Source organism: Myxocyprinus asiaticus, chromosome 38, assembly GCF_019703515.2.
Source record: "Myxocyprinus asiaticus isolate MX2 ecotype Aquarium Trade chromosome 38, UBuf_Myxa_2, whole genome shotgun sequence".
Lineage (NCBI taxonomy): Eukaryota > Metazoa > Chordata > Actinopteri > Cypriniformes > Catostomidae > Myxocyprinus > Myxocyprinus asiaticus.
In genome coordinates, this window is record NC_059381.1 from 2,706,528 (window position 1) to 2,719,657 (window position 13,130).

General features: G+C 38.6%; 1 protein-coding gene across 1 annotated transcript in view; it reads left to right on the top strand.

Annotated features, from left to right (window-relative positions):
* The window catches only part of LOC127429241 (synaptic vesicle glycoprotein 2C-like), a 63,383-nt gene that overhangs the window by 13,463 nt on the left and 36,790 nt on the right, over positions 1-13,130 (top strand). The window contains exon 2 of the mRNA XM_051678153.1: positions 3,690-4,507. Coding sequence (XP_051534113.1) covers positions 3,922-4,507 — 586 coding nt within the window. The 5' untranslated portion in view covers positions 3,690-3,921. The remainder of the gene's footprint in view (positions 1-3,689; positions 4,508-13,130) is intronic.

Below are 13,130 nucleotides of genomic sequence, written 5' to 3' on the forward strand. Positions count from 1 at the left end.
TGAATGTTTTGCGCATTAGATTAAAAAGAACCGACTCAAAAGAGTCATTTATTTGTGAATCGGACTACACTGGTCGCACTGAATGTTTTGTGCATTAGATTAAAAAGAACCGACTCAAAAGAGTCATTTATTTGTGAATCGGACTACACTGGTCGCACTGAATGTTTTGCGCATTAGATTAAAAAGAACCGACTCAAAGGAGTCATTTATATGTGAATCGGACTATACTGGTCGCACTGAATGTTTTGAGCTTTAGGTTCAAAAGAACAGACTCAAAAGAGTCATTTATTTGTGAATCGGACTACACTGGTCGCACTGAATGTTTTGCGCATTAGATTAAAAAGAACCGACTCAAAAGAGTCATTTATATGTGAATCGGACTACACTGGTCGCACTGAATGTTTTGCGCATTAAAATAAAAAGAACCGACTCAAAGGAGTCATTTATTTGTGAATCGGACTACACTGGTCGCACTGAATGTTTTGCGCATTAGAATAAAAAGAACCGACTCAAAGGAGTCATTTATTTGTGAATCGGACTACACTGGTCGCACTGAATGTTTTGCGCATTAGAATAAAAAGAACCGACTCAAAGGAGTCATTTATATGTGAATCGGACTACACTGGTCGCACTGAATGTTTTGCGCATTAGATTAAATAGAACCGACTCAAAGGAGTCATTTATATGTGAATCGGACTACACTGGTCGCACTGAATGTTTTGCGCATTAGAATAAAAAGAACCGACTCAAAGGAGTCATTTATTTGTGAATCGGACTACACTGGTCGCACTGAATGTTTTGCGCATTAGAATAAAAAGAACCGACTCAAAAGAGTCATTTCTATGTGAATCGGACTACACTGGTCGCACTGAAAGTTTTGCGCATTAGAATAAAAAGAACCGACTCAAAGGAGTCATTTATTTGTGAATCGGACTACACTGGTCGCACTGAATGTTTTGCGCATTAGAATAAAAAGAACCGACTCAAAGGAGTCATTTATATGTGAATCGGACTACACTGGTCGCACTGAATGTTTTGCGCATTAGATTAAAAAGAACCGACTCAAAAGAGTCATTTATTTGTGAATCGGACTACACTGGTCGCACTGAATGTTTTGTGCATTAGATTAAAAAGAACCGACTCAAAAGAGTCATTTATTTGTGAATCGGACTACACTGGTCGCACTGAATGTTTTGCGCATTAGATTAAAAAGAACCGACTCAAAAGAGTCATTTATTTGTGAATCGGACTACACTGGTCGCACTGAATGTTTTGTGCATTAGAATAAAAAGAACCGACTCAAAGGAGTCATTTATATGTGAATCGGACTACACTGGTCGCACTGAATGTTTTGTGCATTAGAATAAAAAGAACCGACTCAAAGGAGTCATTTATATGTGAATCGGACTACACTGGTCGCACTGAATGTTTTGCGCATTAGATTAAATAGAACCGACTCAAAAGAGTCATTTATATGTGAATCGGACTACACTGGTCGCACTGAATGTTTTGTGCATTAGAATAAAAAGAACCGACTCAAAGGAGTCATTTATATGTGAATCGGACTACACTGGTCGCACTGAATGTTTTGCGCATTAGATTAAATAGAACCGACTCAAAAGAGTCATTTATATGTGAATCGGACTATACTGGTCGCACTGAATGTTTTGCGCATTAGAATAAAAAGAACCGACTCAAAGGAGTCATTTATATGTGAATCGGACTATACTGGTCGCACTGAATGTTTTGAGCTTTAGGTTCAAAAGAACAGACTCAAAAGAGTCATTTATTTGTGAATCGGACTACACTGGTCGCACTGAATGTTTTGCGCATTAGAATAAAAAGAACCGACTCAAAGGAGTCATTTATATGTGAATCGGACTACACTGGTCGCACTGAATGTTTTGTGCATTAGAATAAAAAGAACCGACTCAAAGGAGTCATTTATATGTGAATCGGACTACACTGGTCGCACTGAATGTTTTGCGCATTAGATTAAATAGAACCGACTCAAAAGAGTCATTTATATGTGAATCGGACTATACTGGTCGCACTGAATGTTTTGCGCATTAGAATAAAAAGAACCGACTCAAAGGAGTCATTTATATGTGAATCGGACTATACTGGTCGCACTGAATGTTTTGAGCTTTAGGTTCAAAAGAACAGACTCAAAAGAGTCATTTATTTGTGAATCGGACTACACTGGTCGCACTGAATGTTTTGCGCATTAGATTAAAAAGAACCGACTCAAAAGAGTCATTTATATGTGAATCGGACTACACTGGTCGCACTGAATGTTTTGCGCATTAGATTAAATAGAACCGACTCAAAAGAGTCATTTATATGTGAATCGGACTACACTGGTCGCACTGAATGTTTTGCGCATTAGAATAAAAAGAACCGACTCAAAGGAGTCATTTATATGTGAATCGGACTACACTGGTCGCACTGAATGTTTTGCGCATTAGAATAAAAAGAACCGACTCAAAGGAGTCATTTATATGTGAATCGGACTACACTGGTCGCACTGAATGTTTTGCGCATTAGATTAAAAAGAACCGACTCAAAAGAGTCATTTATTTGTGAATCGGACTACACTGGTCGCACTGAATGTTTTGTGCATTAGATTAAAAAGAACCGACTCAAAAGAGTCATTTATTTGTGAATCGGACTACACTGGTCGCACTGAATGTTTTGCGCATTAGATTAAAAAGAACCGACTCAAAAGAGTCATTTATTTGTGAATCGGACTACACTGGTCGCACTGAATGTTTTGTGCATTAGATTAAAAAGAACCGACTCAAAAGAGTCATTTATTTGTGAATCGGACTACACTGGTCGCACTGAATGTTTTGCGCATTAGATTAAAAAGAACCGACTCAAAAGAGTCATTTATTTGTGAATCGGACTACACTGGTCGCACTGAATGTTTTGTGCATTAGATTAAAAAGAACCGACTCAAAAGAGTCATTTATTTGTGAATCGGACTACACTGGTCGCACTGAATGTTTTGCGCATTAGATTAAAAAGAACCGACTCAAAGGAGTCATTTATATGTGAATCGGACTATACTGGTCGCACTGAATGTTTTGAGCTTTAGGTTCAAAAGAACAGACTCAAAAGAGTCATTTATTTGTGAATCGGACTACACTGGTCGCACTGAATGTTTTGCGCATTAGATTAAAAAGAACCGACTCAAAGGAGTCATTTATATGTGAATCGGACTATACTGGTCGCACTGAATGTTTTGCGCATTAGATTAAAAAGAACCGACTCAAAGGAGTCATTTATTTGTGAATCGGACGACACTGGTCGCACTGAATGTTTCACGCTGTAGATTCAAAAGAACTGACTCATTAGAGTCATTTGTTCGGGAATCGGACGACGCTAGATAAGCTGTTGATTCAGTAGAGGGTAATCGGTTCCTAACCCTAAAGTCAGTCCACCCAGACCATTTGTTGAAACTAAACTGCAAAAATTACTAATTCAGAAATCATCATGATTATGACATCACAACCATCATAAAAATAAATATAACATAAAATATTAGTTAAAAAAAAAATGGAGATTAAATGCATTTTTTGTGGGCAATCAACACTGATAATCTGATTTAATCCAGGGCTTTAGATTAAGTTCTGAATTTCCTAATGAAGCGAATCAAACTGACTTTTTCTTTTTTTTTTTCATAGTTGCTTTTTCTCCAGAGTGAATGAAGCTGTCGATCTGAAAGAATCACCCACCATCATCTCCTGTTTGCTGCTGTCTGACGCCAAACTACCCATAAAAGAAATCTGCAGCAAAGTTTAACTGGATCTCTAAGACTCTAATTTGATTCCTGGTTGGTGCAGAAAAGAAATTTATCGCAACAATCAAAGACAATATTAGAAATTCCCATAAATCTCTTGTACACTGTTGGCAAAAATGGAGGACCCATACCGGGACCAAATGTCTTTGGCCAAAGGTGCTCGTGACATCGCCAAAGAAGCAAAACGCCATGCCGTCAAAAAGGTAAACAAAGTCGTGGATCGCGCCTCAGATGAATATGCAGGCCGCAATTACAGTCGCTTCGAAAACAACGAAGATGAAGGCGGTGATGACAATTATTACTACCATCAGGATGGTCAGGCTCAACGAGACGATGATGAGGGTTCAAGCGATGCCACCGAAGGCCACGACGACGAGGACGAAATCTACGAGGGCGAGTACCAGGGTGTGCCCACAGGGGCTGCAGATGGGCATGTTCAGGTGGCGATCGGTCAGCCGGTGGCAGATGGAATGAAGGACAAACGAGAGTTGGAGAAAGAGAGAGAGGCGGATGAGGAAGAGCTGGCACAGCAGTATGAACTGATCATTCAGGAATGCGGCCACGGACGCTTCCAGTGGCAGCTGTTCTTCGTATTGGGATTGGCGCTTATGTCTGATGGCGTGGAGGTGTTCGTCGTGGGGTTTGTTCTGCCCAGCGCTGAAACCGATATGTGTGTGCCAAACTCAGGTGCAGGATGGCTGGGTGAGTAGTGTATAAAACTAATGTATTTTTTACAAAATTCAGTAGTAGTTTTGTTGCCTAAATGACAAGCTGACAAATCGGCCTTAAAGGGATATTTCACCCATTATTTACTCACCAGAAATAAAACTTTTCCTATAGAAAATGAAGCCTTATTTAAGTGCCATTTAGTAGTGGTGGGTAAAAATATAGTTTTTCCGATGAATCGCGAGATTCAACGATCTTGATCTCGATATCGATTCTTAAATCCCAAGATCGATCTTTTACTCTATGCACAACCCTCTACACACAATGAGAGAAAATCACTCGCATTTGTAACCAAAGTTTGTGCTATGTGACTAAAATTTATATATTTGGCAACTGGCTGGTAAATGTTTACATTTCATGCTCTTTACAGAAATGCCAGTTTTCTTAAAGGAGCAATATGTAACATTGGCATCAAGCATTTAAAATGGGTACTGCAGTCCAAATTCAAAATATTGGAGAGAGTTGTCTCCCCCGACCCCTCCTCCCCAGACTCGTTGAGGACACGCAACAGGAATGAGCAAACTGACAATGGCAAGCAACAAGCTAAACACTGTATGTTGATCAGCTAATGTATACGTTTGCAATGTTTTTATTCTTTGCAAATTATAAACCAGCTCATGTGGATTTTTTTAACTCTGTCAATGTTAGCTAGACTAGCTGGCTTCCATGGCTGCAGCGTGCTGTGTTTGCCCGCTAACTTGTTTCTAATCTGGCAACCCGGAGAGTCTAAATACTATTGGGAAATGGGCAGTGGGCAGGATCACACAGGCCAAAACACAAACAGAAATTCCAGCCCGGAACAGACATTTCAGAGTAGAACATACTGGCTGTAGCATTGTTTTCGGAGAAGCCAGTATTTCAACTTAACATGTTTCCTAAATCTCTGTTAACATATTATGATAATTTTATGCTTTAGTACAGTAAAGATATTACATATTGCACCTTTAAAGAGACGGTACCGGTTTTAGCACGTGTTCAACAAATCAGTGTATATAGTTGTAAATTGTAAAAATTATGCAATTAAACTGTAAACATGTAACAAAAAATAATATATGAAATATAATGTACAGTATGTAATTTAATACTTATAATTGGGTGATTCTCGACAAACCCTGTCAAAAAGATTTCTTGATCATATTTAACCACACATCAATAACAAATATATATATATATATATATATATATATATATATATATATATATATATATATATATATATATATATATATATATATATATATATATATATATATATATATATATATATATAGGTATATATTAATTAATTAATTTATTTGTTGTTGATATGGGATATATATATATATATATATATATATATATATATATATATATATATATAATGTATTTATTTATTTATTTATAAATAAATATTTATTTATATATAAGGGGTTAGCACACCAGACGCGTCTGGAAGAAGACATGATGCAGTTTAAAATTCAAAACAATTATGTTTTATCACAGTATGCACACACCACCACTGACAGACGATGAGCTACGACTCCAGAGGCTGCACATTCTGCAGTGCTACTGAACGCAACTCGCTTAGTTTTCCATTAAATTCGACCCAAATCATTATCAACGGACAAAGATTATTTACTCTAGCCATCATTGTGTAGACATTGTGTACAATGAATGTAAATGATGACTTCTGTTGTTCTATAATACTTTTAGTGAACATTCTATGTTTTATATTTAGTTAAGGTTAAAAGTAAGAATTTAAGGCTAGAAACGAATGATTGGCAAAAATGAACAATTTCAAGTTCCTCTTTTTAATTATATTGAATAGTGACTGAGTGTGTGTCACAGAAGAAAGTAAGTCATAAAGTTTTGGAACAGCATGAGGGTGAATAAATGATGACAGAATTTTCATTTTTGGGTGAACTATCCCTTTAAAATGTTGTTTGCGTAGGCAGCACACAAGATTTTGGAAAGGAACGTCTGCTATTTATCTCTCTGTCTTTGTGCCCACACGTTTCTCTCGTGTCTAAAGATGACAAGCTGCTTTGTTCCACCCTTTGATGTGATGGTGCGATTTTTCCTTGTAATGTGTGTGTGTGTGTGTTTGTGTGTGAGTGTGTGAGTGTGTGTGTGTGTGTGTGTGTGTGTGTAAGTGTGTGTGTGTGTGTGTGTGTTTTTGTGTGTGCATGTGTTGTGTGTGTGTGCGCGTTTGTGTGTGCACGCGCGCGTGTGCGTGTGCGTGTGACTGAGTGCTTGTATAGAGTGTGTAAGGTGGGTGGTTTGGGTGGCATTTGACAACAATACTGTTATGTGTCGTGCTGTGTAAATGTTTGATGTTGGATGTGTGTGTGTGGGTAGGTATTGCTGTTGTATAAGACATTTGTTCAGTGATATCTCTAGGTTTATTATTTTGGCAGAAGGTATACTGTACATGTGTTGAGAAGATCTGCTCTGATGATAATTAAAAGGCCTAGTGTGTTTGTCTGTGTGTTCCTGTCTCTTCTATGAGTATATTTACCTGTACAATTCAGATCCCATACCTTCAATATAAAAGAAACAAATCAAATTAAAGACATTCTCCAGCTGTTGTAGCTCGGTCATGTTTAGTGTTTATGTTAGCATGCCATTTTTATTTTAGTTTATTGTGAATGTTATAAAATAGACTCAGTTTTGGCTCTGATGACTGCACATCACTGCACTTAAGGGAGTTTTAGGGGCTTAAACAACAACATTTTAAAGGCCTAATTCACCCAAAAATGAAAATTCTCTCATCATTTACTCACCTTCATGTTATTCCAATACTGTAGGACTTTCTTTGTTCAATGGAACACAAAAGGAGATGTTAAGCAGAAAGTCATTTTTAACCCAAAGTTAATTTTTGGGTGAACTAACCCTTTAACTATGATCAAATAATTGTAGCCCTCTTCCATTGCGTTATTTAATCAGATTAGAGCTGGGTTTTGAAACTGATCTTCTAAGTAAGGCTAGAAAATAATAATTGACAATAATGAACATTTTCCTCTTTTCAGTTCTCTTGCTCTCTTTCTTACTCTCTCGCTCTCTCTCTCTTTCTCTGTGTGTCTCTGATTGGTTCGTGCAGATCAATACTGCACTTAGACTTGATTTGCTGCCATCCGAATGATGCCATCTTATCACACACACACACACACACACACACACACACACACACACACACACACACACTCAAAGTTCTGTCTGAGCCAGCAGAGTTCAGGTAATGTACAGTGACGTAAAACACACTCAAGATTTCACCATGTATGGGGAGAAAAAGAGACACTTTTCATTCTTTATTTCCTGCAGCATCACCTGTACTTCCTCTATCATTTTCTGTGCTGCAGAGCTTCTATTATCTCTTATCTTTTTCTTCCATTCTCTTCCTCTCTTTCCCTGTCACACACACATACACACCACATGTGCATTATAAAGGAACTAAACACAATACACGTTAAACACACATACACAGTTGCAGTGAGTGTGTGTTCAGGATCAATAAGGATCAAGGCGGAGCGGATGGAGAAATTCTGTAGCTCCAAATAAAGAGAGCTGTCAATCACAGATACCACAGAGAGTGTTTTGTGTAATTTGGTTGTAATCACACTCTTACCCAGTAAAGAGATCACACTTGTGTTTATTAAATCATATAATCGGAATGGAATACTGGCATACTAGCATACTGCATACTGCACACTATACTGTATACTCCCTACTTGAAAGAATCTAGGAAAGAAGGAAGGAGGAAGGTAATAAAGTAGGTAGAGGGAAAGAATGAAGGAAGAGGGTCAGATGAAAGTAAGGAGGAAGAGAAGAAGGAAAGTATGAATAAAGGAAGGAGGGATGGAAGGAAGCAAGAAAGGAAGAAGAAGAGAGAATGATAGATGGAAGGAAGGAAGAGATAGAATGAATGAAGGAAGAAGGAAAGGGAGAAGGAAGGAAGGCAAGAAGCTAGAAAGTAAGGAATTAAGAAATTAAGAAGATAAGTATTAATTAAGGAAGGAAGGAGGGATGGAAGTAAGGAAAAAAGGAAGGAATAATCAAAGTATAAAGGAAGGAAAAAGTGAAGGAAGGAATGAAGAAGAAAAATAATGATTGTTGGAAGGAAGGAAAAAGTACAAAAGTAAGGAAGAAAGGAAAAAGGACAGAAGGAAACAATGATGGATTGAAGGAAAGAAAGAAAGAAACAAGGTTTCTCCTTTCGGAGATCCCGGCCTGGATGAAGAGACGCCACCTTTAGCTCAACTTTGCCAAGACAGAACTCGTGATCCCAGCCAACCCATCTGTTGACCACAACTTCACTATTCATCTTGGTTCAATGAACACCAACCAGAATAGCTCGGAACCTGGGAGTGGTGGTAGATGACCAGCTTAATTTTACCGCCCACATCTCATCAACCGTCCGGTCTTGCAGGTTCCCACTTTACAACATCAGGATAAATCAGACTTTTCCAAGCTCTAGTCATTTCAATACAGGACTCCTGTAATGCTCTGTTTGCCGGCCTCACAGCCAGCACGATTAAGCCGCTGCAGATGGTCCGGAATGCCACCTTCTAGACAGACAATGGAACAGCACCCTCTTCAACAAAGAAATACAAAGAACAGATGGAGCGAATGGGATGTAGGTAATTTACTGTGGCCATTATCTGTGATCACATTCTCAGTGTTAGAGAGTGAACCAGAGAGAGAGATGAGGAGAATGTTCTCTGTTCTACTAAAAGAACCCTGAGAGGCATCTGTAATGGACCCGACACTGATTTCACGCTTTACTGCTCTCTCTCTCTCTCTCTCTCTCTCTCTCTCACACACACACACACACACACACACACACACACACTCCCTCTCTCTCTTTCTCTCTCTCTCTCTCTCTCTCTCGCACACACACACACACACACACACACACACACACACACAAACAAACACTCCCTCTCTCTCTCTCTCTCTCTCTCTCTCTCTCTCTCTCTCTCTCACACACACACACACACACACACACACACTCCCTCTCTCTCTCTCTCTCTCTCTCTCTCTCTCTCACACACACACACACACACACACACACACACACTCCCTCTCTCTCTTTCTCTCTCTCTCTCTCTCTCTCTCTCTCTCACACACACACACACACACACACACAAACACTCCCTCTCTCTCTCTCTCTCTCTCTCTCTCTCACACACACACACACACACAAACACACACTCCCTCTCTCTCTTTCTCTCTCTCTCTCTCTCTCTCTCTCTCTCTCTCACACACACACACACACACACACACAAACAAACACTCTCTCTCTCTCTCTATCTCTCTCTCACACACACACACACACACACACACACACACACACTCCCTCTCTCTCTATTGCAGTATCAGTAACATCAAATGTTGTACATCTTAAACTGAAAATGTGTGTGTGCATATCTGTATGGGACAGTGTTTCCCAAAGAATTCTGTTTTTGCATAAGGGGGGTCCAGTGTCCAAATGCTTTTTTGTCTTTATTTTAAAAACTTTAGAGAAGTAAATGATGATCATATTTGGGCAAACTGTCCTTCAGGAATGTGAATAGGCCTATAGCAAAGCATTTTGCTTTAATGGAAAATTAAAGGCTGAAATAAATCTGGGTCTCAGAGAGGATATTTTACCTGCAAGCAGCAGTCTCTCTCTCTCTCTCTCTCTCTCTCTCTCTCTCCCGCTCTCGCTCTCTCTCTCTCTCGCTCTCTCTCTCTCTCTCGGCTGCTGTCAGACAGTAATAGATTACCAGGGCAGCACATCACGTCTGCTGGCACAGATAACACACAGTCCTCTTCATACTCACTGAGAAAATGTGAGGGATGAGGAAGACTAAAGCAAGCGCACAGATACAAAGATAGACGTGTCTGTGTTTTCACTGGCTGAGCTTGTGGACTCCAAACGCTCTTCGCTTTCTACTACAACAAAAATTAGCATTTTTATTACCATATCCTGAGTGAGCGGACGGGAGTGGGTTTATTGAGTGTGCGTATGTGTTTCCTGGACAGAGTGCATGATGATCCACCATCATTCTTAACTCAAACTGACCACAACACGCATCTCATTTATGAACGAGTGATATACACTCGATATACTGTATGTCAGATACACTTGTAGCATCATACACTTTGGCTTATTGACAGTGAGAGTGAATAAAACTCATTCAGAACATGTAGGTCATCTTTAGTTCAGCCTGGTTGACATACTGGATATGTTTACATAAATACTGTGGATTTGTGGCACTTTCAAAAAAAATTTTTTTCAAACTGTTCACCTGATATAGGGGCAGTAGGAGTGCTCGGGAAGAATTGTTTGTCATTTTGTTTGGTCCTCCTGATTGTTACACCCTCATTATGTTGGCTTGACAAAGGTTTAATATGAAGTATACTGTGGTTGTAATGGAAACACAGTGAGGTCAGTTATTTAGGAAACAAATCAATGAAACTAATAACAACAGTGTCATTTATGTTACAGCCAGTTATTGATCAGCTGCAGCGAGACTTACTAAGCTTTTCATTGAAAGCAGTACTGATCTATATTATAAACACAGCAATCAATAAGCAATATCTGCCTGTCAATGTATTTCAGTACTACTGTACAATCAACCAATAACATCGCACAGCATCTTAACTGGGGATTGAAAAATGGCACCTCCGGTCATTTTTGACCGGAAGGGATAGATGTGTAACCTTTTTTTCTTTTTTTATGATGATGATAAAACCATTTATTTTCCCTGAAGTAAGAACAATAAAATTATGCATTTCTTTTGGGATTTATGCTATTTTGATCTTATTTACATGTACATTTCAAAATTTTACCATTCATTTGCATAAACAAATAAGCAAATTTGTTACAATTGTTTTTTGTTTTTTTAGATTCAGAGCCTATACTTCTGTAAGTTGAAACATGAAGAAAATATGAGAATGTGATATAAATTGGTGGCAGATTGCTGCTATCTGGTGAACAAAATATAAATAACATGAACTGAATACCATGTCATGCCAGTAACAGTCAGTAGATGCTGTAGTAGTGTAGTCTGTGTAGTCTGATGGCTTGTTATAACATTATTTTATATTTTATCACAAGAAATGCATTTGGATATATATTTAGACATTATCAAAGTATTATTTGTCAATGTTTACCATATTAAATTTGATTTGAAGTGTCAGTTTTTGCATGTCATTATGCTTGCAATCAAACCTGACCATGGTGTTACAAAGAAAAAAATGAAGAATTTATTTAAAACATAAAAAATTAATAACTCAAAGCAAATGCAAGAAACAGAAATGAACTGCAAAATTCTGAAAATTCAATTAGAGTATAAAACGGAATAATCAGAGTAAGCGTTTTGCAATTCCAAACTTTCTATAGTAACAATTTTTTTTGCAAACGTGTGTGTGTGTGTGTGTGTGTGTATGTGTGTGTGTGAGAGAGACAGAGAGAGAGAGAGAGAGAGAGAGAGAGAGAGAGAGAGTCAGAAAGCTGTCATCAGCTGGAAAACAACAGATGACTTGGAATGCCAACAATGACCAAAAGATGGCTGTAGAACTCCACTTATTGTTGCCCTTGTTCGCTCTCTCTCTCTCTCTCTCTCTCTCTCAATTTTCAATTTAAATTTTAAAGTACTTTATTGACATGATTGTGTTTACATACAATATTGCCAAAGCATTAATACACAAAACAGATAATGACAAGACAAATAATAATAAAACAGTAACAAATAACAATAAAAATAGAATTTCTCTCTCTCTCTCTCTCTCTCTCTCTCTCTCTCTCTCTCTGTGTGTGTGTGTGTGTGTGTGTGTGAGTTCGTTCTGTGTTGTGAGTGTGTTATCGTCTCACCCCTTCATTTCTGAGTGTGTGTGTTTAGCATTGTGACTGATTTATTTATTTACTTAATTATTTATTTATTTTATTATTTAAAAAAGCTCTGTGTTATAGTCTCACCAGTTATAGTTTGTGTGTGTGTGTGTGTGTGTGTGTGTGTGTGTAAGTGTGTTTGTGTGTGAGTGGGTGTATATGTTTTGCACTGAGGATGTTTTAGAGTCTCACCCTGTAATTTTTGTCAGCTTTTTCTGCATTGTGGCTGATTTATTGATTGTATTTGACTGTATTAATTTTGAATAGATTGTCAATTTTGACTGCAAATACCAAAGATGTTTTTTGTTTTTTTTTACGGCCACTTAGACATTGAATCAAGCCCAATTTTAGTTTTGTATGTTCACATGGCAAATGGAGGAAGTCATCAAGACCAGTGACTCCAGCCAGGTCTCCTAAGCAACCAAATTGGCCCGGTTGCTAGGGAGGGTAGAGTCACATGGGGTAACCTCCTCATGGTCGCTATAATGTGGTTCTCGCTCTCCGTGGGGCGCGTGGTGAGTTGTGCGTGGATGCTGCAGAGAATAACGTGAAGCCTCCACACGCGCTATGTCTCTGCGGTAACGCGCTCAACAAGCCACGTGATAAGATGCGCAGATTGACAGTCTCAGACGCGGAGGCAACTGAGATTCGTCCTTTGCCACCCGGATTGAGGTGAGTCACTACGCCACCATGAGGACTTAGAGTGAATTGGGAATTGGGCATTCCAAATTGGGGAGAAAGGGG